At 35.9% G+C, this 27071-nt stretch overlaps 2 protein-coding genes and 1 long non-coding RNA gene across 12 annotated transcripts; all 3 read left to right on the top strand.

Moving 5' to 3' along the window:
* Positions 1 to 173: 173 nt before the first annotated feature.
* LOC113272910 lies at positions 174 to 2362 on the top strand. Its single transcript, XM_026522696.1, has 8 exons — positions 174 to 246; positions 403 to 416; positions 514 to 606; positions 715 to 768; positions 1469 to 1553; positions 1657 to 1822; positions 1938 to 2004; positions 2099 to 2362. Exons 1-8 carry the CDS (start codon positions 174 to 176, stop codon positions 2360 to 2362), a joined length of 816 nt encoding a protein of 271 aa, XP_026378481.1.
* Positions 2363 to 3267: 905 nt separating this feature from the next.
* On the top strand, positions 3268 to 6723 carry LOC113276223. 10 transcript variants are annotated; one of them, XR_003324192.1, is made up of 4 exons: positions 3268 to 4399; positions 4539 to 4625; positions 4735 to 5293; positions 5578 to 6723. It is a non-coding gene; the product is annotated as an uncharacterized LOC113276223 (long non-coding RNA). The 10 variants fall into 10 exon arrangements; XR_003324193.1 differs by having other exon boundaries at positions 4533 to 4625; XR_003324190.1 differs by having other exon boundaries at positions 3268 to 3457; positions 3957 to 5293.
* A 602-nt stretch (positions 6724 to 7325) lies between these two features.
* On the top strand, positions 7326 to 8088 carry LOC113272908 (probable ubiquitin-conjugating enzyme E2 25). The gene is made up of 2 exons (XM_026522695.1): positions 7326 to 7425; positions 7538 to 8088. The coding sequence occupies exons 1-2, from the start codon at positions 7326 to 7328 to the stop codon at positions 8086 to 8088; spliced, it is 651 nt and encodes a 216-aa protein (XP_026378480.1).
* The last annotated feature ends 18983 nt before the right edge of the window (positions 8089 to 27071 follow it).

Below are 27071 nucleotides of genomic sequence, written 5' to 3'. Positions count from 1 at the left end.
ATGCCACAGTACTGTCAATCACGTGCATCCCAAATAAGTTAGCATTAACTGTACCTACTTGGCATAAACTGATGCAATATTATTTGCAAGCTTAATCTTGAAATGTTTTGACTTGCACATATAAAACATGCTCTACATCTCGATACCATTATCATATGCATCCATTCATATTAATGTTGTTTACTTATTTAGTTTGGATTATTGAAGCTCTAGAAACAACGGACCCCAGGACCTGTCATTATGATGGTAAAGTTTGAGCTAAGTTAACTGAAATTCTTAACTTAGCATATAAATAATTTGGATTCTTATTTTCATTATGTCCTAAAATTTGCAGTCTGCATTATATATGTCCCTCGCTGTGGGGAGTGCATTAACTTTTTGCCATTGGTTTACGTTCATTAGCAACGGCTGTGCCGGTAAGCTAGTTATTTGCAATCGCATCCATATCATTTCTAAGTTCTTATTACTATTCGTCTTATTCCTGCATTAAGTTAATTACATGCATATTTGCAGCTCTTCCTGTATGTTGGTGGTTTATTTTACTATCTTTATTACTTTTGGCCATCTCGTACATTCTTGTGTACTAGAGTAAAGCGTATTATCAGGGTAAGTGTGTAATTAATAAATTTGCTAGATATAAATGTTCAATTCACTGCATAAATTACTAACTATGCGACCTCTTGTATTTATCTACCCGATCTTGTATTACTGCAGAGGCCAGTGCTTGCGGATCTGTTCTTTGCAGATATTTTAACCTCATTTTCTAAGGTACGTATAAGTATCAACTTATTTCTCCATATTTACCTGGCATAATTAGGTAAAAAGAAAGAACAGTCAACCTCACTTTCATAATTAGCTGGTACGTATAAGAATCCTCACTTTCATAATTAGCTGGTATGATTTAAGTAAGTTTTCTTTGAATGAAAAAATACGTCACAGTTTCTGGGATGCTACTGTAGCTGTATTGTAAATTGTCACTTGATTTACTGAATGTTGACACTAGGATTTTTTTTATTAAACTAGAGGACCATGCTGCGTAAAAACAAATGAAAAAAGATTTGTATTTTATCTGTTTTTGTTTTTGTTTTTCTAATAATATTTTCTTTTAAAATATTCGAGAAAAAAAATAATTTTCCTGTGCTTTTTGGAAAATAATAATAAAAAATTCTGACATTTATTATTATCAATGAAAAAAGATAGGAAAACCAAAAAAAAAAAATTAGAAAAAGAAAGAATCGGTTGATAAGTCAGCGAAACAGTTTACCCAATGAGTCGACTCATTTGAATTTAATTTCTAAATTTCTTGATCTAAAATAACGGCGGCCGATTTATCAACGGCCGTTTGTTATATGTTTTTCGCCTGGGGTTTGTACTCCACCGATTTGAGTGCACATGACTCTCTATGTGGCCCTCATTCGTGGGTAGCAACAGCACTCTCAGCATCTCCTCCGTGTTCCGACTTGTTCAGTGCACATGGTTGCACTTTTCTCCTCCTTTAAAAGAATTGGAATCTCGTGTCTTAGAAGTGGTACCACCTCCTACTTGGTTGAGCGGTGAGATTATGTATAATATAATATCAAACCTTTATATTTTTATTGTACTTAAATTTATAAATTTGAGTTTTTATTTTCTAATAATATTGGCGTTTGGTTTCAGTTGTGAAACAGGTTGGGCAGCTTAGCCTCATCTTTTTGTCTCGGATGTACTACAGGAGTTCTCCACAGGTCTGGTCTAGTTACTACCAGCCTGCATGGATTGGGGTGTTGATTGCTCTTAGTGTTTTCTCGATCTACTCGGATCTCTTCATAGATTGGAACCTTGGGTGAGTGTTTCGATTTTGTTGTGGAAACTTCCATGCATATGTCAATAATATATTAAATTAACTTATGGAATTTAAGGAAAAAAATATGAAATATAAGAGTTATTTAAAAATCTAGGATATCAAACTGGCTGTTTGGAGCACCTACAGTGACTACTCAGATCTTCACCGGGGCACGACGATGGGTAACTTACACAAACTAATAATTCTTTTGATTTGAGTTTTCTTTCAAAACATACCTTCAAAATTTGGAATTAAATCATATGTTTAAAATTACAGTGGTACTATGGCTTCATAGTATTGGATATCTTCTTTCGGGTGAGCTGGGCATGGCGTTTCTCAGATCTTCAGAGCATTTGGCTTCCATTCGCTTTGTCACTTGTAGAGATTTTTAGACGAGCCATGTGGTTTCCTCTGAGAATCGAGGGCTGGCAGGTTTCGCTCAGTATTGGACCCAGAGGTGCTGCAGCTGCAGGGGGAGTGATTGAGTTACCACCTACAGGTGCTGCTGTGGGAGAGGTTGAGTTACCTCCTGCATTGTAGTTTTTTCAGTCAGGAAACTCTGTTGGATCTAGGGCTGTTCATGGTCGGTTTTGGTTCGGTTTCTAGCCAAACCAAAACCGAAACCAATATTATTGGTTTCTAAAAATCTAAACCAAACCAATCCATTAACCATTGGTTCGGCTTCCAAATGGTTCCAGTTGGTTTCGGTTTGTCCCAGTGGTTTTTGGTTAACCAATAATTATGTCAAACCAAAAAAAAATACACAAATTTACAGATAAAATAATCGTAGTTGACGATAGTATTGGTTTACACAAATATACAGAAAAAAAAATCAAGAATAGTTAAAGCTTACTCTAATTCTAGAGATCAAATGAAGATATATAATATATCTTAATTTAGATATTGACAAATAAAAAAGAAGGAAGCCGGGAAGAAAAAAGTCGAGTAGCAGCAGCTGTAGTTGGGGGTGGAGAAGGGAGGCGGCTGAGAGAAGGAGAAAGAGAAAGAGGGAGAGTATCATAATGAAATATTAGATTTAGGGTTTCTATTTATCCTCTAAATTAATGGGTAGAATCTAATACTTTTAAATCGACGGGAGAAATTAAGTTTAAAAATTAATCGGTTCCCCAATGGTTTTTGGTTCGGTTTTCAGGTCAAACCAAAACCAAACCAGTAATGTCGGTTTTTCAACATTTTTTACCAAACCAATCCAAATCTAAATGGTTTGGTTCGGTTTCTTGCTTATTGGTCTGGTTCGGTCGGTTTCCAACGGTTAACTGACACCATGTTCAGCCCTAGTTGGATCTGGTGATGTAAAATTAGAACTGTAAAAATGAAAAACTGTAAAAAATTAAAGCTCCCTTTCTCTATCTACTTTTTACTCTTGTCAATATTCCTATATAAACCCCACAAGCTTTTTACATACGCACTGAGAACTTTTTAACAATGGCTTCTATTTCTTCCAACCCCATAAACTTGTTTCATCAAATCAAGATTTGGGTTCACTTAAAATCAATCAATTATTAACACTCACTTGATAAAATCATCTCCCCTGTCTGAAAAGAAAAAAATCTGTTGTTTGTAAACGCAATTTCTGTGGAACTATCAACTGAAATTGGAGAAGATATTTCTCAGGTATATGTTTCAACACTCTAATGATTAATTCAAGTGAATATCAATCTGGGTTTTGTTTCAGTTTACTGATTTCGGAGTAAAATTGGAATTTTTACTGGTTTTGTGAATTCCTTCAGTAGAACTTTGTCTCATAAGTGTAATTTTTTTTCTCTTCTATTTCTGTGATTACTGTACTGATTTTGATTTCCAGTTTAATTGGTATTTTAATTGAAGAAGAGGTTGAATCTATACTTGATGTACCATATAAACAGTATTGTAGTTAGTTCTTATTAGATCAACTTCAATAGTTGAATTGATTGAGTAAACCTTAAGCTGAGAATAGTTCTTATTAACATACCCTTTCAATTTTGAGGTTGAATCCATTATTTCACTCCAATTTAATTTCTTATACTAACAACAGTTTGCTAATTCAAGTTCAGCTGTTAGGCCAAGTTCATTTAGCTGCTGTATAAGTGAATTTATCTGTCAACTGAATTATTGAACCTGAAGTTTGATCCAGGCCTTTTTGTTTCACCAATCACCAAGCATAAAATGTTCGAGTGATATGACAGGAAGAGGTTCACTTTCTATTTTGATTTTCTTATCACTCCTAATCTCAAGAAAGTTATTCACATATGGTGCGACTTCAACTTCGGTGGGTTAATTTTTTTGATTGAATCTTGTTTACTCTATGTACAAATAAATTCGGTTGAAGGTTTGTTCAACAACTAGGGGCTTTTCTCTTTGATCTCTGCCTTGTTTTTTTTTTCCCGACTGATGATAACCTAAACTTTTTCTTGATTGTCTACTTCGGATAAAAGTAGTAGGGTGTCAAAAAATTTATAGCTGTGGATGCTTTCCACCGTTTCAGTTGGCAAAGAACTCTTGGACCGCTTATGAGTCACTCACAGTACTGCGTTTATAGCCATTCTACAACATTGCTCTACATCTATCTGCAACGATGTATGCAACATATCTGAATTAATTGGTGTCTTATATCAAAGTCACTCTATGTCAAGTTGAGAACCTTGATGTGTGATTGTATTGCATTACCACATCACTGCATATGTTCTTGACTATTGGCTTCTTTTGTTAGTTACAGACCTTTCAGAGTTCAATCTCCATGTTTCACTTCCGAGTAGAAACTTCATGGGATCAAGAGCTAGAACTGCGCATTCGGATTCAGAAGGTCCACCTTCAAGCTTTTTAGCATACAGTAACCTTATACTAAGTAATACTGTTAGTCTGTGATGACTGCAAATAGGTCACAACTGCCCAATTACCATCTACTTATGCAGGTGCAGGTGCAAGTGCAGCTGACTTGTATGATCCTGATCAGCCTCCGAGGAATAATACCTGCACTGAAACATCTAGTAAAATACACCTCACCCCAGAATTCTTTACACACTTTCCCCAAAAGAGAACAAGATATAACCCCACCCCTTCTTTCGCATTTTCAGAAATTTGTAGTAGATGACATTTCTACAACTGATAGAAAAGTAGCCTACATTCAGTTTTTGAAGAGAGAAGCAGGAGAAACTGCAATAAGTTCACCTGATGCTGTGATGCAGTATTGGGTAAGCGTTTAATCTGGTTATCATGAGCTACAGAGATATATTTCTCGAACTTGATGAAAGCAGTTCCTATACTCCTCGCCCAGACACCTCTAGATAATAGGAAAAAAGATCTCACGTCTGCACTGCAAGAGGTTAATGACGCTCCTGTCTCTGATATTTGTGCTTGCCTCTTCTTCCCAAAAGAATATAGAAGGTTCAGAAATTTTCACTAAGGAGCCTCAACCACAGCAGGAGCTTATTGACCAAAACCAGAGTGACTTCAAACCTGTAGCAGGAACAAGTAAGACCTATTCACTTTCTGCATCTTTGTGTTCTTTAATATAGAATGTTTGGGAAGGTTAAAATTTTCTGTTATGGGGAAATTTGGTCTGTGGATACTTAAGCATTGGTCTTGTTGCTTAGAGTTACTTCATGATAAATAATTCAAGTTCACATTAACAGAAATTGGTTGTAGGTTTGTTTAAGTTTATATGGAATATTAAACAGTATGACAAGCGAAATAAATAGTACTCCATATATGATTGATCCTTGTACCGGCAGTCTGTAACAGTTGGTTTTGTACAGGTTATAACAATCAAGACTGAAAGCAACTAATGAAAAAAAGTTGTTGAGATACATGAAGTGGGTTCACAGTAAAACAAGGGACCCCTCCCATCTTGCATCTTCACTACCCATAACAATACTCTCATTCAAGTGGGTCTAGTTCCAGAACTGGCTGGATGGGCGTCAAGGTTCGGATGCCTAACTGAAGCATTTACCTTTTCTCCAACCTTGGCATCCCGCTTGGAGCAAAAGCTGAATCAAAATAATTATGGAATCCTGTGATCGAGAAGTTTAAGCACAGATAGCCCTCGTGGAAGAAGAGCTTCTTGACAAAGCGTGGGAGTATAACTTTAGTAAAGCGGTACTCTCCAATTCGTAACTTACTATTCTCGGTATATAAAGCTCCTAAGTCAGTTATAGAATCTCTGGAAATATCACATTTAGGATGATGAAAGAAGCTGGTCTTTTCACTTCAAAAGAGTCTTAAAAGATGTTGAGCTTGATCAACTAATGTCCATGCTTGTTCTCATTGACCTCTCTCCAACAGTCCAATCGGACCAGCCTGATTCCAGGTCATGGGTCCCCTATCCTTCAGGTCTATTCTCTGTCAAATCCACCTACAATTCAATTATGGTTCCTACTGCAGTTATCCCTGCACCTTTTATTGGACTGCATCCCTAGAAAAAATTCTCACTCAAGAAATTCATGCTTGCTAGCAGATGTGATTAAGCAGAACACTTTCCCTTGAAATGGCAATTCTCCAGGAAAGTCTGGTTTTTAATTTTACCCAATCACATCCCATGGAAGCCACCTCAGTCTCCTTCAACTTGCTATTTTTTGGTCTTGTCAAGGCCCTGATATCAAGATTTAGGAACTGGTTCCTGCAGCAGTCATTTGGGCTATCTGGACTGAGTGTAACAGAAAAATCTTTCAAGATAAAGCTATATCCTATTTCGAAATCAATGTTGAGATCAAGGAAACCCTTCAGCAAGGAGTTCTGCCTTCAAAACAAGCTTACTGACTGGACTGGTGCATTTTCTCTTGGCAGCATTTGCTAGCAAAGCGATGTCAACTAACACAAGCTGAACGAAAATAGAGTTACTCGGGTTTTATTCTTGCTTTTCAACTTTCACTTTAGGATAATTATGAACAGTAAATTTGTTTGAACTTGGGTGTAGCTCAGAACGTGAGACTGTTGAATAATTCCGACGCTACGTTGTATTAGGCGCTAGGCGCACTTCAGGTGTTTTATTATCTAGGCCCTCACTCGTGCGCCTAGGGCGCCTTTCACAACATAGAATCCGACGGTAAAAAAAAAGTAAATACGATTCCATAACTAATACAGGTTCCTAAAACTTGTGGGAATTCCCTCGAAACTAAATTTGGAAATTTTGACCCCAGTTTGTTGTATATATATAGTCTATCAGGAGTCACAGTAAAACAAATCTTTTGATCTTCCGTCCTTTCAAGTTTCAACCCTCTTGGCCTCGTGTGAAGCCTCTTTTTGTTCAAGATCATCAATAGAAGGACAGAATGGTAGAATGCGACGGAGAGCTGGTAGAGATAAAAATTGTAGATGGTGAAATAAACCAAAAACAAGGAACCGCTAGAGAAGCCGAAGAAGAAAAAGTAGATCAATTTAACAATTTGATTTCGTCTCTTCTACGGCACAAGATGAGAAAGGAATTACTTACAATTCTGCTTCCAATGCTTCCTCTTCCAGTAACCAGCAAATAAACAACAACAGTATTGATAAGAAAAGTAGAATAATGCAGGAATGGAAGATCCTCAAAATGGGTTTACCTGATTCAATTTACGTCAGAGTCTATGACAACGAAGTCGTAAGAGCTGCAATAATGGGTAGAGCAAGTACGCCTTACCACGACGGTTTGTTCTTCTTTGATTTAAATATTACCACTTAACTATCCAACAGTCCTGCCTGAAGTTCAATGTTATTATGAATGCACACGTTATAATCTAGCTGGTGCTGGGGTTAACCATTTTAGAATAGATACTCGTCGGGCAACTTACAAGAGCCACAAATTGCTGGTTGCTAAATGGAATCCAAATACATCGACTATACTGAATATTTTGTTATCTGTTCAACTCGTATTTCAAACTGAGGACCCGTACTATGGGATGAAAACGAACGATCCTCGTTTACAAAAATCCATTAAGAACGGTTACAAGTTTGATGAATCTTTTGAGTGCAATGAAAGACACTTCAAAGCAAACTGTCTGACAATGCTGGTTACTCTGAGGCGCCCACCAAAAGATTTTGAAGAATTTGTGGCAGAACATTTTCGCGACCGTTCGGAAACAATTTTTACTGCTTTTAACCGTTACAAAATCAAATGTGGTGATCATTTCAAATATGAGATGAAGATGGGCAAGGAATATCATGATTCGATGGTCAATGTACGTACACAGCTTTTGAAGGTATTTATAAAGAATGGTTCTTCATTGGATGATTTTGTTGGAGACATTAACTTGGATGCTGATGACTCCGGCCATGTTGTCACCACCGAATGACATGGATCGGATGCGATCGCGCATTGTATTTTCGGACTTCTTTGTATATGCATAGTTTGTGGTGGGATTTGGGTTTTAATTCAAGCGATTAGAGGCAATCTTTAAAATGGTAGGAGATGATCGATCTCTGGGGAAGTTTAATGTATCCAGATCACCGAGTCATATTTAAACGCAAAAATACAGCTTTCCATTCGGCTCTTTTTGAAGTTTTGTAAATTTCGTATTGGTATAAACTTCTTGGTATTGTTTTCTTCTTAAACTCATAATAATAAGTCGTGCACTGTGCAACGTATTTGAATACAGAGATTGCAATCTGCGTGCCTTTCACTATAAAAGTAAGAAGTCAAGACCACTTTTATTAGCTGCCGTCTGTTTCCTGTCAGTTAATGTGTAGCAACAAACCTTAAAAGACTAGTCATCCAGCATTTTGTTTAGCACAGGAAATATCACAAAATGGGACAAACAAACTGAGAATTCTGACAGCACATAATTTTGATACACACATAAGGTTTCAAGTTGTTTTCCTTTAGGCCTTATTGGATCAAATTTGGTTCGTGCAAGTTGCCAGAAAATGTATATCAGAATTGCGAATCACTGTATCAACACCTGCAGCAGGAGGTTTTAGACGAAAACCACAATGACTTGAGACCTAGGAACAAAGTAAGACCTAGTATTCACTTTTTGCCATCTTTTTGTTCTTCGATATCTGTAGCATGTGCATGTTTGCTAAGGTTTCTGTTTGGAGAAAATTGTTCAATGGGATATTTAAGCATTAGTCTCGTGGTTTATAAGTACACCACACTAAATAGTTGAATTTTTATTACATTAACGAAAATTACTTGAAAATTTTATATGTGGAGTAGTTAATTAACACTATACAGTTACCATCGATCTAAAATTCTTGGGCTTTTTTCAGTTTATATCAGGATTTACATAGCCTTACTGATTTCAATGCTAGTCTGGGAACAGTCAGTCTACCATAAGCTCAGTGTAGGCGGTGATGTCAAAGAAGTAGCAGAACTAACACAAGCTGAACCCTTCATCCTTTGTAGATATTGTTACTTTTAGTTAACACAATGATTCGACTATTATATGGCTTGTAGCCGCTTTCTCTACTATGGTGGAAATAAGGTTTACTAGAAACAGCAAGATTGTATTTTAAAATGTCGTGCCTTAACTTGGTAAGATTAAGCATAGAGTGAGACGTTTGGTTTATGGTGAAATCTTGAGAATGAACGGAATATGGAAATTTTGAAATTTTTTCAACATGGACTTAGAAGAGTTAGAGGCTACAGGAATTGTGCTTTTTTTTCTTCTTCCAGATCCGAATATGCTCTTGATTTGCTGTGATGGGAGCGTCAAGGGTAATCCCGGGCTAGCATGATATGGTTTTCTGGTTAGGAATTTTGCTGGTGATTTCATTTTTGGTGAAAGTGGAGGTATAACTTCATTGCTGAAGTGATAGCAGTTATCAAGGTTATGTAGTATAAGGCTATTTTGATTTCTCCAAGAATACATATATATTTGGCACTACTTGCCAAACCCTTGAACTCGCACAAAGTCGCTGACTACTTTGATTTGGTTTAAGTTTGATCCACGATTTTCGATCAATCTAGTGTGTGAATTTGAATTTAATTTTAGAGATTTTTTAGATTCTAGAATTCACATCCTGCATGCAAAAATTTGTTAATTCCACCCTATTTCGAATTCATCCAAATCTATGGTTATAATTCCTCTTAGGACACAAGATACCAAACATCCTAGGATTCGGTGTTTCTAATAAATATCACTGACAAAACGCACCCACACGAAATTAACTTTCTATTATGCACCGCAGTCCGCAGAGAGGCCGAAGAATTATTGGCTTATGAAACTCAGTGTATGTTAACCTATGTTTTAGGTTACGATTCTTGATGTAAGCTGTTTTTTCATAAATTTTCAATGAAGTGCCAACTTTATCGATAATATGGTAACATTTCGGGAAAATGGCCTGAGCACATTTTGTTACGGAATTTCTCTTCCGGCCGGAATTGTTCTTATGGTTTAATGTTCGACTCCCAAAACCATATTTCCCAGATGAGTGCATTTTTGCGTTATTGGGGATTAGCACTGCATCCCTATTCCTACTTGTTCAAAGAAAATAAAGAGATCCTCAGCAAATGACAAGGAACGAGCTTATGAGAGATTCTTACTATCTAGTACTAACCGAATAAGTACATGTCGGTTATGCCTTATGAATGTAACTTGTTTGAATTAGTATTGAACGATTTTAAATCATGAGTTCCTTCTTCTTTGTCTTGCTTAATTAGGAAAATCAAGTCATTAATGAAAACATTCACCACTAACCCCAACATTTTGTCAACCTTAATCCAAACCGTGAAAGAACGGCATATCAATAATTTTTGTTTAAGTTTTATTTTATTTATTTATTGACAAAATAGTCAAATTTTATAAAAAAAAAAAAAGATTCAATGTATCACAAAGAATGAACGATTTTTCATTTTTCTGGTAGCCTAAAAACACAGTCCATTGAACGATAAACAATTGATTTAAACAACGGAAAATTGGTCATTTGTCCAAAAAATTTTAAAACATGGTTCAAATGGATGAGTAAAAAATTAGTATGGGTGAAATAGACAAATTTTTTTTAGCAAAAACTGGATTCATCCTGGCTTAAACTTAAAAAATAGCAAGGATGAAACTGGATGCATCCTAATGTAAATTAAAAATAAGAAAAAGTATTTGAAAATGGTAGGATGAAACTGGTTACATCCTGGCTATTTTTATATTTTTGTCCAACTGAACATTATCTTTTTAATTTTTGTCCATTTAAATAGTATCAAAATGTACAAATATTTTCACCCAAAAATCGTTGATTTTGGTCTTTTTAACCAATTTCATGTAGAATTATCCATTGTATATTGTTCTTCGTTCCAATGTACCATATGAATTATCCATTTCGGTCATCTCAGTCTCCCAAAAATTAAAAAGGTACTTCGTCACCAGTCTCACCACGCCTCACCAATTTTCCATGTACAGCAATTAACTTCGTGCATGTGTATAAATTACTTTGACGTTCAAAAAATTATTCTTAACACCAACAATAATGGTCAACTAATCAATGTGCTGGTCGAGTTGCTTGTTCCCCGTGGAACATTTATTGTCTCTATTCAAATTCCCTTCCTTTGATGGTACTATATAATTGGCCATTCTTCCTTCAAGTATCATGAATCTCTGAAATCATATCGAAATTGGAGAGTATATGGCGACGGCTCCAACGGAAATGGGTACTTCATATGTGTGCCTCATAGACTTAAATGGCAAGGGAATGAGACGCGATGAGATTAGATAAGAGTTGAGGTGGAGGGTGATAGAACTCTAGTCATCACTTACCACTGCTGTGATCACTCAGGGCGGAGAAACACGTTTGATCTCCCTGCAGATGCAAGCTTGGATGCAAATGCAATCTCAGCTATGCATCATAATGGGACGTTGATGGTTACTGTCAACAAGGTAAATGGATTAATGACGACTGCAAGGACTATCAAAGTTAGTAAGGTGGTGCTTTCACTGGATTATATATGGTCGTATTGATAACAACATATTAGTATTCACTGATTAGCCGGATGAATGGATATTAGTAAGTAAATTTAGCTTAAAATTTCTATTATGCAGCTGCAGCAGAGTTTGTTGTTCGTCGTATATATGTCTTTTTAATTTTATGTAATTTTCTTTTCTATTGTTGATTAATTAAACAAAAATATGATTCTAGTAATCATATCTACTTTTAAGTTATGTGATAAATTGCTACTTCTCGTTGTGACTTAAGGTTGAATGATTTAAGATGATGAGTCTTGCTTAACTGATGGTCAAGAAAATGAATTGATAAATTAATCTAAACTTTATTAATTTAAGTCCTTCTTGTTACAATTAGCTAGATTTCTACTACTCGTAGGCCTGCACACGGTTCGGTTATTTGTAAAACCGTTCACCTAACCGTGTGTAGTGGGTTAGCACATTTAAAACCGTCACCGAACTCAGTAATATTCGCTTCGGTATTTAACCGTTCCGAGTCGTCCCGATTCGGTTACGGTTTCTATCGGTTTTTAACCGACTCATATAGAAAAGAAAAAAAAAGACTGTTCTTGAATCTGTTTCTCAAATCTCAATTAATGAATGTGTATTACATATCATCAAATTACAAACCCAACTTAAAAATTCGTTCAAAACTATAATTACATACCCAACTTAAAGATATATACAAATTATTTACAAACCCAATCTAGTTATATAAACAATGATTTTAATTCTCATCTTACAGACCCAAAATTTCTTCAAAAAATCCCAACTGAACTTCACTTCAAATTCTCACAAGCAACCAATTCATAGCAGCATTTAAACCTTTATAAATCCAACAACAACAAAAAAAAACAAAAAAACTCACTGTTAACCAAAAAAGAAGTCAGTGTTAATCTTGAGAAGAAATAGAAGAAGCAGGTGTTGGTGAAAGGCGGTAGTGGTGGTGGTGCTGAGGTTGTTCTTGGTGAATCGGTGATGGAGGCGGTGACTGCTCTTGGTGAATCGGTGATGGAGGTGGTGAATAGATGGTAAAGAAGAGTTGGGAAAGTTAAGGCATAGAGTCTGAATAGAAAATTTATGGCGCATAGAAGAAGAAGAAGGTGGACGGCCGGTGGTGGTGCTGTTGAAAGAGAGAGATGGACTGGGTTTTGAAGAAGTAGTGAAATCAGAATTAGATTTTGGGTTTGAGATAAGTTTGTATATATATTATGTATAGACGGTTAGGATCTATTACACATATGAGATCTATGGTCTACATCAATCGGTTTTTCGGTTCGGTTAAGGTGCGGTTATGGGTAAAACCGTTGACCGCGTCGAAGATCTAACGGTTAACAAAATTAAAACCGTGACAGACCGTTGGATTATCGGTTCGGTGCAGTTACGGTTCGGTTCGGTTAGTACAGTTATCGATTCGGTTGCGGTTATGTGCATGCCTAACTATCATTGGGCAAACTCCCATTTAAGTGGCCTTGTACACATAAAAATGCAAAAATAATTTAGGATCATTTATATGAAAGTGTGCCATTACCACTCCATTTAGAGGACAAAAATTGGTAACATTTCCAAACGGAACAGCATTGTACATAAAGGTGCCCAATTCTAGGGGATATATTATCTTATTAGGAGAGAGATGAAAAAACATTTGTGAGTGGTTTAAGTGATTTGAGTGCGAATTTTTGCTAACTTCTTAACGAGTGTGCACGTAACATCTTAATCTCAACCATCGATTTAATTTAGGAAGTTATGTAACGAGGATCGAGATTCTAAGCATGAAAGATTATGGGACCATCAGTTAAATAATTGACCAATCAGAAGAAAATGTTAAATATACACTCTTTACATGAGTGTGAACAAATTTGTACTTATTTTCGAGAAATTAACGAAAATGACATATATCACCACCCCCTTTCCCCGCCTATGTACCATGTAGGTATGTATTGGTTAATCAAATAATAATGTAACCCCTGTTAATCTCAATCCAAAAGATCAAAGGTTAAGATTCATACCACCTAATGATGGACGAGAATAGGATAAAGAATGGGAGAAGTGTAGCAGCTTCCAGAAATTAAGATTCGAAAGTCGGTCGTTAATTTTCCTAAGATTGTTTTTCCTAGGTCCAATATATTAATTTTTAATTTTATCTCTATATGTGGCCCCCGCATGGTCATGATAATGAGCAAATAATTTCATTTGTTAAGCAACGTGATAGGTAGAGTGGATTTTCCACTTTGGTATTATGAAGTTGGGCCGAGGAAGAACCGTTTAGCTAAGGTTACTCGGAGCACTCGGAGTTGAACCGCTGGCGGTTTTACCTAAGTGGTTGACGGACTATCCAAAGCCGTTAACATATAATTTTCCAACGGTAGGCGGAACGACCATTTTACATCCTAATATACACTATTTAATTTCATCTTCCAAAATCACAACATTCTTCCATCCAGCCAATTTTCTCTCAATTTCAATCACTTCAAATTTTAAATTATTAATCCTGATTTTGGTTTCTCTGATGAAGATATGGAAATTGATGAAAACTGGTATGAGGAGAGTAAGAAATGTGTGCAGAGATTTTGCGTCAAATGGATGATGATGCAATTGAGGATAGAAGGCAGCGAAATTTTATGTCGCAGTTACATTCTGGAATGATACCAAAGTCATTAGAGCAAAAAGAAATTTTGACTAGAAGATGTTTTGCCACGACAAGATGATGCATGATTATCTTATTCCTGGATGCGTGTATCTTGATATAGATTTTCAGCGTCGATGTGTGGGTCGCAACTTGACTCAAAGTATTATTACTGAGCTTTGTCGTGTGTGATTCTTATTTAATTATCAGTATGATACACACCATGTACGAGGCTTTAGTCCTGAAAAAAATGTTACTGCAGATTATGTTATAAGGTACCAGCGGAATTCGCATATGAGTACATCTGTACGGGAAAAACAACTGTATTTAGGTATCTCAAAATGTATTGCGAAACAATAGTCGAGCATTTTGGTCCAACTTTCTTTCAAAAACCTACTCAGATAGATGTCGACAAAATCACTACCCATAACTAGGAGTTTCCTAAGATGTTAGATAGTCTTGATTGCACGCACTGGACGTATGCATGTGCGTTGAATGGGAAGGTCAATTATAGATCACTATCCAAAACCAACTGTAATGGTAGAAGCTTCGGCTACTTATGATTGTTGGATTTAGCATGTTTTTTTTGGACTCACGGGTTTACAAAATTATATTGACATTTTGCATAAATCATTATTGTTTGAATATCTCAAGCATAGGCTGGCACCACAATACAATTTCACCATCAACGGTCGTCACTACACTCAGGGATATTATCTAGCAGACGGGAGTTTAAGGCTTACATCACAATGGATTTTCGATCTCATACTTGACTTTGATTTTGAGATTATAAATATTTATTTTTATTGGATCTTGATCACATGATCCTTCATCTAAATCAATGTGTAAAATGATAAAAGCAGTTAATAAAATGATAAAAATAGTGAAATTATGATCTAATGGCTATGATATCGCTATTGATGATCATGGTGATGATTAATATGTAAACTAACATTCTGGATAAGATGTGTTGTGCGGTTGTTTTTTGTTGTCGTTGGTGGTGGTGCTTTCACTGAGAGAACTGATATTGTCGTGGTGGAGGAGGGGATTATGAAGAAAAATGGTTAATCAAAATGTGGATGTTGCGGTGGTGGGTGGGATTTTAGTCGTGATTGTGAAGTTGATGGTGGTGGTGTTCGTGGCGGTGAATAATTCCTTCATGTATTAAATCCCCAAAATCATCGTTGATTGGATGGGTGGACAACATCATAGACAGATCAATTGAAAAGGAAGGTATACTTCTCCTTGTACTACATGGGGTTCCGTACTACATAAAGTATAGTAGGAGTTCAAATCCAAACTTGGATCTTGATTTTTGGTATCACTTAAACACACTTAACTAGATGATCGCTGCCACGGTGGGATGGTGACTGAAAAAATTGACGTAAAATTAAATTCTATACTCATAATGTAGTTCCGCCATAATGACACGGAGTCGTATTTGTAAATTTGTATAGCAAAATTGTAACAAAAAGAGATCGACAAGAAAATCCGATCACTGGTACGAAAAACGGCTAAACGAGAAACTATACAACGTTTGCGATAAAAAGCATCACCATCGACTCACGGCACCACGAAAGACAGGGAGAGTGAATTTCGGTTTTCGCAGTCAGGGAGGGAGATACAAATGTAAACAAGGATTCTCTTCGTATGAAAATGAGAAAATGAGAATGAACACTAGAAAATGAGAGAAAGATAGTGAATGATGTGGCACCATCAGCCATGTGTCGGCCAAAGAATGAGCACATGATGGGACGTGGCTAATTCTCACAGTCAAATCTGATTTCTTCATAAAACAAAAGAAAATTCTCATTTCTTTAAACAAGCAACAGCAAACCTCGTTTTGTTGGGTTTGGTTTGGTCGAGTTGAATGGGTTATTTGAGAGCTGATACAAATCAGGAAAGAATTGAGGTTGATATTGTTGAGAATCAGCGATGAATGGTGAAGCGGAGAAGAAAAGAGATTGGTGTTGGATGCCATATTAGCTGATGGCTTGCGAATTCATGCAACAACGACCACTGCAATAAGAAATTGAATCTTGGGGTTTTCTATGAACTGACGTTGGTGAAAAAGCGAGGATACAACAACCTCACCTAATATTTCGATTAGCAATATGTATGGACAAACTCCAATATACTTTCAAGAGAATCAACTAGACTCAATATTAATAAAGTATATCAAAGAGTTATATCTCTCTTTCTCGATTCAATTCTTACTCAAGCAAATAGAAATCTGCGAGTCTAATTGAATACAAGAGAAATCACTTGAACGGCGCCAAAGACCAATGTTCAAGTATCAATCAATTTCAATCAACAACCAAAGGTTGGATTTCCAATTGATTGATTCAAACGAACAACCTATGATATTTCAATTATATAACAAAATATAATGCGGAATAGAAATAACACAGACACCAGAATTTTGTTAACGAGGAAACCGCAAATGCAGAAAAACCCCGGGACCTAGTCCAGATTGAACACACACTATATTAAGCCGCTACAGACACTAGCCTACTACAAATTAACTTCGGTCTGGACTGTAGTTGAAACCCAATCAATCTCACAGTGATCCAAGGTACAATTGCGCTCCTTATGTCTCTGATCCCAACAGGATACTACGCACTTGATTCCCTTAGCTGATCTCACCTACAACTAAGAGTTGCTACGACCCAAAGTCGAAGAATTTAATAAACAAATCTGTATCACATATAAAAGTCTACGATAATAGATAAATATGTCTCCCACAGAAATACTTACAAGTTTTGTTCCGTATTTTGATAAATCAAGGTGAACAGGAACCAATTGATAAACTGGACTTATATTCCTGAAGAAAAACCTAGTATTATCAATCACCTCAAAATAGTCTTACTCGACGCGGCGAAAGAAGATATTGTGGAATCACAAACAATGAGACGACGATGTTTGTGACTACTTTTATATCTTGCCTATCGGAGATATTAATCTCAAGCCAATCGTTATGATTGTACTCAACACGATAGAATCAGCAATATCAGATCACACAACTATGAAAAAGTAGTATCGGTCTGGCTTCACAATCCCAATGAAGTATTTTAAGTCGTTAACCTGGTTTTCAAGAAGAAACCTAAAGTTAAAGGAGAACCGACTCTAGCTAATACAACTAGTATCACACAGAAGGTGTGGGGATTAGGTTTCCCAGTTTCTAGAGTTCTCCCTTATACAATCTTTCAAATCAGGGTTTGCAATCAATGTTAGCTTAGTAACAAAGCATTCAATATTCACCGTTAGATGAAAACCTGATTAGATTCAAGCTAATATATTTCAACCGTTGGATCGAAAACTTAGCTTGTTACACACAAATGAAATGCACGAATTTAGGTTTGTGTAACCGTACCCAAACATGTACATTTGTTGGTTGAACAGTAGTTAACCAAATGGTTAGCCATATGAGCACTTTCATATCAACCATATTCTTCTTCACCATAACTAGTTCAAATGACTCAAATGAACTAGCTAGAGAGTTGTTCAATTGTATAAATCTTATGTAACTACAAGACACAATCGAAGCAAAAACGATTTGATTCACTCGAATCGATTCATAAACTTTATTGCCACGGTTTGCATTTTGCATTCCTTAGATAATATAAAATTTAAGTTCACAAAAATTGTCTTTAGATATAACCAACTTAAGTTCGCAGACAGTTCGCGGACTTAAGTTCCCGGAAGGAGTTCTCAAACTCTAGCAGATATTCTCGGGATGAGAACTTCCTCCAGTTCACGGACTGGGTTCGCGGACTGAGTTCACAGCTCTTGTTCCGGTTTTCCTGATCAACAAAGTACGCATACTTCGGTTCAAGGAAAAAGGACTTATACATGTATGTGTTGCCACACAATGCTTATATCAAACAATGGTTATATAATATAAACTCTCATTTCAATCATTGAAACATTCTTAGAGGACGATAATATATAATTGTTATTCACAAACTATTTTTCGTCAAAGAAATTTTCCAAGTGATTGAAACATAACATGACTTTCGTCACTAGGTAAAGATGAACTTTGCTAAAGCGAAATCTTACCAACACATATTTAGAGAAATAGATAGGCGAGATAAACTCGGCTCGATATAGCAAATGTATAATCAAAGTCTATATAGCAAAACGACTTTTGTCTCAAAATAGGAGATAGAGTAGATAGACTTTTGATTTATATATAAGTTCAAGTCTCCAAATACCTTTTAGTCAATGAAGTTCCACTAGTTCCTTGATTATTTCTTCTTCATGTATGATGATTGCCATAGAGTTCTTGAGCTCAGCTACACTACTATCCTAGTCCGAGACTTAGATATAGTAGACTAGAAATCAAGACTTATAGTTTTGATCATTAACATTGACCAACATGCTTGAGATAGAAATGCATGCGAGTTTGACCGAGCAGTGCTTTAACAATCTCCCCCTTTGTCAATTTTAGTGACAAAACTATCAATACATATGGAATAGAAAAATAAATGAATTAACTTTTGTAGCTCCTATTGATGTAGTTTTGAAAGTGGTAGTAAAGTTCGTTCAACTCGGATTATGTAAAGGTTTGATTTAAGAAATAAGAATAAAAATACTAAAAATATATTCACAAGGTTGTCACGAATATCGAGAGAGACTGAGACTCAGGATTCCACCAAATTCCATTCATGCGACTCAAATAATAATTCCAATCAATTATAGTTCAAATAATAAAAATATGGACTCTTGTTCTTTGCCAAAAATAGATTTTTGAAAAGCAATGAATGTAAATCAAAAGCATGATGTATCAAAAATACATAGACCAAGCATACACCATCAAACGAAATCACACCCATTCAATAAAAATCATAAATCGATTAAAAATCAATGCAAATAGTCATAAAAGAATTATTAGAATTACCACATGCGTGAAATAGGGCTTCCTCCATCATCCCAGTGTTGGGGTTTAGCTCATCATATTAATCACTTTCTCAAAATACATGTTTATAGCTCAAAAGTTGATTAAAAAGATGAAAAAGTATAAAACAGTGAATCTGCGACCGACAGGAGGTGTCCAGAAAAGAACGATAATAAGCCACTGTTGCTGAACTACGACACCTGAATTCTGCTGTTTACGCTGCCATAAATAAGACTGTCCTAGGAAGTCTGTTCTTCGTGTTCTTCAAGCTTCTTCAATGGCGGCAGCAGCAGCAGAAGAAATTCTTGAAACTCTGATTTTTGCCTCCTGTGATTTTTGCCTCCTGTCCTAGGAAGTCTGTTCGACCCCCTTATTGTGACCCTAAGCAACATATTTATACACAAAAGGGTCATCGAATCTCTCCCAAATCGCATCGAAATCTCCTCTTTCCTTCCTTGGCAGTCACGACAATAATTCCTTCCCAAATTTGTTTCACGCGTTTCTGAGCTCTCCCGATTATACCAAACTCTTCCTTAGTTAGAATATGTATCTTTGGAACGAATTTCTTGCCTTTAATCTCTCTGAATTTCCAAATTCGAACCCATGAAGCCGTGTTTCCTTATTTGACTTTGATTCCAATTTCCGGCCATTCCATCCCAATTCGATTGATCCAATTGCTTCTAGTTAACTTGTATAACCATGATAAGTCCATCCCAATCAATTTCCGGTGTTTAATCTCCCTAAAACAGCTCCAACAATCGGATCAAAATTCAACATCGATATGTATGGCCTTTCCCGCCAATTTTCTAATTCAAACGTGAAGAAGAGGGTGTCCCCTTATCCTGTGATGTTCTCCCTTTAGCAGATGCCTGGAAATAGGTCACCCCTTAGTAATTAGGTTACCCCTTATCCAAACTCGAGGGTTCGTATAGTGATTTTTCTAGGACATTTTCCGCACTTTTTCGGGGTTTCTCCGGGGTATTTCTGGGGTACTTCCGGTACACTTCTGGGGCGCTTCCGGTACACTTTCAACGGAGGTCCAAACGCCGAATTTTCAGCTAATTTCGCCGCAAAACCTTATTCTTCTAAAAACACCTACAAATAAATAAAATAACCAAATAAGTAAAAAATTGAGCACTAACACTATATACAATTGAGCTATATTAGACACATAAATGCGTCTATCACCTATTCCACATGCCTAATCTTCAACATTACTCGAAATCTTCGTCACTTCCAAGTACTCCAATGATCCCAAAGGTTGTAAATTCAGCATCATCGTTGTTGAAAATCCGTAGCTATAACAATGAGAAAACAAGAGTTCTCAATTATTGTTATACAATGTCATAATATCATTATATAGTATCAAAGTTCAATTGTATCACAACTTCGACAACAATACTATGGTGATATATATCACTCCCCCTTAGTCAATACTCCATCTCACATGAAAACACTCCCCCTTACATAATGATCCGAAAAACATATGTATTTGTAGTGTCAACTACATATTAATTCTCCCCCTTTTTGTTAATAAAATTGTCAAAGGTACGAAAACGGGATCCTAATGAAATTCCCAAAAGAGACATTTCACGACCAAAAGAAAGCACACATCATCTTATTTAGATACAATCATAGAGCCGAAGCTAAATGCATTCATCAAGTAGTTTATAAAGATACAAGATAACCTCTATAATATTTCACAGCCACAGCCGCACTCCCCACAAAGATTTGGCAATTAAGCACAAGTTAAATTAATAACTCTCCACCATAATATGTCATTCCCGAAAGAATAACAAGAGCGACCTTAATTTCAAAATAAAAGAAGGATTTCTTTGAACATAACTATTAGAGCGTAGCTCGGTCGACCTCGCATGCGTTGCTATCTCAAGCATGTTTGTCAATGTTAGTGATCAAAACTATGAGTCTTGATTTCTAGTCTACATAGCTAAGTCTCGAACTAGGAAAGAAAAGTGTAGTTGAGCTCAAGGACTTCATGGCAATTCATCATATAACGACGAAGATCTACTCAAGGAACTGTGGAACTTCATCAACAAAAAGGTATGTGGAGACTTGAACTTATCTATCACTCAAAAGTCTATCTCTTCTATCTCCTACTTCTTATGAGACAAAAGTTGTATGTTATGTAGACTGGATCATACACATTTGATATTTCGAGTCGAGTATATCTCGCCTATCTAAATCTTGAAATCATGTGTTGGTAAAGCGTTTCGCTTTGATCGGGTTTATCTTCACCTAACGACGAAAGTCATATTGTTTCAATCACTTTGAAAATCGCTTAGACGAGAAATAGTGTAACAACTATATAACGTCCTCTAAGAATGTTTCAATGGTTGGAATGAGAGTTTAGGTCAATATAACCGATGATGGATATAAGCATTGTGTGGTAACACATATGTGCATAAGTCCTATTCCTTAATCCGAAGTTTGCGAACTTTGTTGATTGAGAGAAACCGGAGAAATTGGCTTGGCCAAGTCCGCGAACTGACGGAAGTTCGCTTGCCAAGAATTTCTGCTGGGATTTTCCAAAAACTTGTTTGTGCACTAAGTCCGCAAACTCAGTCCGCGAACCTAGTCCGCGAATTATTTTGGCGGAAGTTTCCTTGCCGAGATTTTCTGCTAAGTTTGGAAAACTCTGCCGGTTGCCTTAAGTCCGCGAACTTGTTTGCGTACTTGAGTGGGTTATGATCTAAAGATGTGCTCCGAACATGAAACTTAAATTACTAAGGAATGCAGTATGCAGTTCGTGGCTATAAAGTTCATGAGCCGATTCAATCGAATCGAATCATCTTTGTTTCAATTGTGTCTTGTGTAGTTACATAAGATCTCATAGCAATTGAACAACTCTCTAACTAGTTCATTTGAGTCAATTGAACTAGTTATGGTGAAGAAGAACAAGGTTAATATTAAATGCTCATATAGTTAACCTTTTGGGTTACTATGTTGAACCAACATACACATACACGTTTGGGCACGGTTTTCACAAACCCACTAAACGTATATCTTAAGTGTGTGTGACAAGCTAAGTTTTCGATCTAACTGTTGATAAATATTATCTTCGATCTAAATCAAGTTTTCATCTAACGGTTAATATGGATTTATTTTAACTAAGGAAAAACCCTTATTTGAAGACTATATATAGGAGACATCTAGGCTCTAGCATTGGGAAAAACCAATCCCCACACGTCTGTGTGATACTAGTGCGCTCGCTAGAGTCGATTCTCCTCTAACCTCTGGTTTTCTTCTCTAAAACCAGGTTAACGACTTAAAGACTTCATTGGGATTGTGAAGCCAGACCGATACTACTTTTATCGTAGTTGTGTGATCTGATTTTGCATCTTCTATCGTACGAGTACAATCTATTGATTGGCTTGAGATCTTGAGAGTTCTCCGATAGGAAAGATAAAGAAGTCACAAACATCTTCGTCTCACTGTTTTTGATTCCTCGACGTCCTCTTGTGTATTCAAGTAGTACTGTTGAGAGGTGATTGATTAATCTAGGTTGTTCTTCGGGAATATAAGACTGAATTATCAATTGGTTCCTGTTCACCTTGATTTCATATCATAAGACGGAACAAAAACCTAGGGTTCTTCTGTGGGAGACAGATTTATCCTTTTATAGACTTTTCCGTGTGATACAGATTTGTTTATTATCAAGTCTGCGATTTTGGGTTGCAGCAACTCTTGGTTGTGGGTGAGATTAGCTAAGGGAATCAAGTGCGTAGTATCCTGCTGGGATCAGAGGCGTAGGAGTACAACTGTACCTTGGATCGGTGAGTGACTGATTGGGGTTCAACTATAGTCCAGTCCGAAGTTAGCTTGGAGTATGCTAGTGTCTGTAGAGGCTTAATATAGTGTGTACTCAATCTGGACTAGGTCCCGGGGTTTTTCTACATTTGCGGTTTCCTCGTTAACAAAATTTCTGGTCTGTGTTATTTCACTTTCCGCATTATATTGTTTATTTTGATAATTGAAATAATACAGGTTGTGCGTTAAAGTTTAATCGATTAGAGATCCAACCTTGTTGTTGTTGATTTCATTGATTAACACTTGGACATTGATCTTTAGTACCATCAAAATACTCCTTGTGTTTGATTAGGACTCGCTGATTTCTATTAGATTGAGTAATATCAAAAACAAGAGATAAATATTAACTCCTTGAGATACTTTTATCTAGATTGAGTCTGAATTTCTAGTTGATTCTTTAGCAAAGTATTTCGGAGTTAGTCCATACAGATTGCTAAGAGAAATATTGGGTGGTGTTGTTAGACCCCCGCTTTTTCAATTAGTATCAGAACAGGCAAACACATTAAAGACCTTATAAGTCTGTTTTTGTGGCAATCTGAGTCTGTGGACAGTATCTCATACACATACCAATATGCCTCTTAAAGCTGTCAACTTTGTCAAGTGTCTCGGAAATACCTCAAAGGATCACTCCTTAGCTGATTCTTCCGAATCCCAAGGTAGGTAGACTGTCTCATCTTGTGTCAGCCACTCTTCCTCCAATGAGACATTGGACATAATGGCTAAAGCTAAAATGGAGCTCACCAGAATTTCAGAAAATTCTACAGAGTTTGTTGATCTCAAGGATCATGTACAACTCTTTGATGAATTCGAGAAGTCTATTGATCGTGAACAGGTACTCTACAACATTATAGGGTCATTCTCTAAGGAAATTGAGAAACTTCTTCAAGAAAACAATCAACAGCGTGAAAAGATTTGTGATCTTGAAAAGCTGGTTAAAGAAGGCTCATTTAGAGAAAAACGTTTGATCAAGAAACATTCATCTGATCTAGACAAACTTCGTGTTGAAAAAGAGAAACTTGAAGCATCACTTGCTCTAGCCCATGTACGGTGTAAATCCTTGGAAAAGGAAAACTATGTCTTAAGAAGAAATTCTTCTGCACAAACTAATTTTCACGAGTTACCGTACAGAATGAAATCTTCTCCAGATGAAGATTGTGTTAAAAAAATGTTTTAGTAACTTACAATCTTCTCTGACAGCTGTGCAGTCTAAACAAGTGTTTTATGTTGCTTCTCCTCCACGAACCTGTACCTTCTGTGGAAAAGGAAATCACTATGTTATCCATTATTTTGCCAAGAAGAAACATGTCTCTAAACTTCACAGATTTCTTTTTTCTACTGTCAATGGAGTAAATAGTCAGATGACCAGTGAACCTCGCTTCCACACGGAACCAGGCATCTTGTAAGAATGATCTCTCTCCTAGAAATCATTACAGGACATTGGAAAATTCTAGTGGTATAAATCGTACTACCTATGAAAGCATGTCCTATGCTTATGAGAACAACTCTGGTAAATTTAAGTCTAGTGTATGGAGACCAATTTCGGAAAATCCCGTAGAACCCATTTCTAGAGGTCCTAGACTTTGTTATCAGAAATCTTCCTCACCTGTGATTCCCAGAAGGACTGTGAGACGTTCTTCTGTATCTGGAAACTGCCAAGAAAGGACAATAAATGCTAAGTTCAGATATCCTGAAGGAAATAACTGTTATTCTCTCAGAACCTATGGTGAGACTATGTCTCCCTCTGCAACCTAGTAGCAGAAAGTCTATTCTTGTGTCTAACTTGAGAGATACAAGAATGAGGATTTGTGAGATGCTCAAGTATTGTGTGGCTTTTCTCTAGTTTGTATATCTTATGATGTAATGTTGTTAGTACTTCTTTCTTTTGTCACTGTGATCTTTTGAAGATAGAGTATCTTTGAAAGCAACAGGGTATGCAGTTTTCCTTATTTGGGCCATTTGTACTTTGGTTGGCCCACGAACGTCCGTATCTCCACAGGGAACTTTAGGGTTTCCATCTAGGGTACTCACGAACATATATAAGTCTTATATGTGTTTCTTTATATTTCAAAAATGAACTCTATGGAATCTGTTCCCAAAGAATAAGTTAACCCTATGGTTGAGGATGATCTCAAAGGATGTGATTCTGGTCAAGATTTTATTTTGAAGAAGATGGTTTAAAGAAAAGAGTATAACTCTTGGATTGGAGAATCTGTCAAGGATTTGATTCGTGTTCAAAATGAAGTCAAGAACGAACTTGCTAACCTTAAATTGCAGATGAACCAGCTTTTTGATGGACATGCAAAAATCCTTGATACTCAGAATATCTTGATCAGGAATCATAAGAAAGTTATCCTTGACTGCGCAAAGGCTCGCCATTATGCTTGCACTATTGATCGAAAAGTCAACATTCTAACTTTTGAACATGGTGTCTCTACAATGAACATGATCAAGGATATCAGTGACTCCTATTTTGATGGAGCATTTCAGAGGTATGAAATCATCAAGGAAAATTGAGTTTATTTTTGTTGCCTAGTATGTCTTCTTTTTAGACTAGTTGGAAGAATAAATAGTGCTCTGAATAGCAAAGATTGTGACTACACATAGCTATTTTGTTTTTTCATCTTCTTATGTTATATTTTAGGTTTATTTGTTTTAAATTCTAAAAATATTTGGAGGATGATGTTATTGCAGTATTAATCTGTTTGATTTTGAAGTATTGCAATATTTTTATGGGATATGTATTGTTTGTGTCCGTGAACTTGAAGGTCCCATATGTTGTCAAAAGTACATTCGTTCATGAATTGGTATTCGTATTGATGAAAGGACGAATGGACTTTTGACAAATACAAAAGTTATGCCTATGCAGTCATTTACTTGATGGAAAATAGGATAAAATCTTTTGTGTGACAAGGATAAAGTCTATTACGTCGTTACGCAAATAGTGATGGAAAATAGAATAGATCCTTGTATGTATTCCATGGTATTGATCTTCATTGATCCATTCTTTTTGTATTACCGTGAGGCTCCATAATGTGTCTTATGTCGAGCATGATACAACTAAGTTGATTATTTTGATTAACTTTGTTGGTTGTTCCGTAAGATGCTATACGTTGAGCATTTTGAACTAAATTAATCATCTTGATTGGTTATTTAGTTATTTACTCCGAAAGTTTTCTTTTGTCGAGCAAAACATTTGACAATTAAATTGATTACTTTCGTGATTAGTTTGGTTGTTTGTTTTCCAATTAGATTAATTATGGGTTCTCTTGTAATTACAATATAACTTCTATAAAATAATAGGCTTGGGACCAAGAAAAATTATTATTTTAAAGAAATATTATATTATCGATAATATAACAAATTATTATTTTATAATTAAATAATATATAATTATTTTAGAAAGTAATTCCTAGCTTAAAGGTTGAATAATACTTGTAGGTTAAGTAAAATATTGACTAATTTTGTAAAAGTATTACTCCCTCCCTACCTAATATATAGGCGGAATTTTGGTTTTTATTTGTACCACTAAATAGGCGGAGTCCTATTTTCAAGATGAAATTTCTCATAAATACCTCATTTATTGTGTATGGAAAATTGTGTTGAGAATAGGACAAAGAGTAAAATAAGAAAAGGTAGGGAAAATGAGGAAATCAATGCAATTTTCTTAATCTAAGAGAATTGGTCCCCTACGCCTATATATGTGGTACGGAGGGAGTATGTTATTGACTAATCGCAATAAAAATACAAGCACTCCAAGTATTAATAACACTTCAAAATTACTTCTTGTTGTAGTATAACAACGTGGCTCTGAGTACTTTGATTGTATTACGAATTATTTGGGATGAAATACAACTTGATTTGAATTTTAAAGAAAAACAAACCAATAATAAATCATATTTTGGGAAAGTTTAATATGTACGAAATTAGTTTTTTATTTTTCTAGTAGAATTATTATTTTATATATTATTTGGGACCTAATAATCATTAAGGGGATCTTTTGAAATGTATTATTTTATGATTTTATCGAATTTATTATTTTAACATTAAGGGCCCGAG

The sequence above is a fragment of the Papaver somniferum genome, chromosome 4 (genome assembly GCF_003573695.1).
Source record: "Papaver somniferum cultivar HN1 chromosome 4, ASM357369v1, whole genome shotgun sequence".
In the NCBI taxonomy this organism is placed as follows: Eukaryota; Viridiplantae; Streptophyta; class Magnoliopsida; order Ranunculales; family Papaveraceae; genus Papaver; species Papaver somniferum.
Note: the sequence above shows the minus strand (reverse complement) of the source record. Positions and strands in the feature narration are given on the sequence as shown.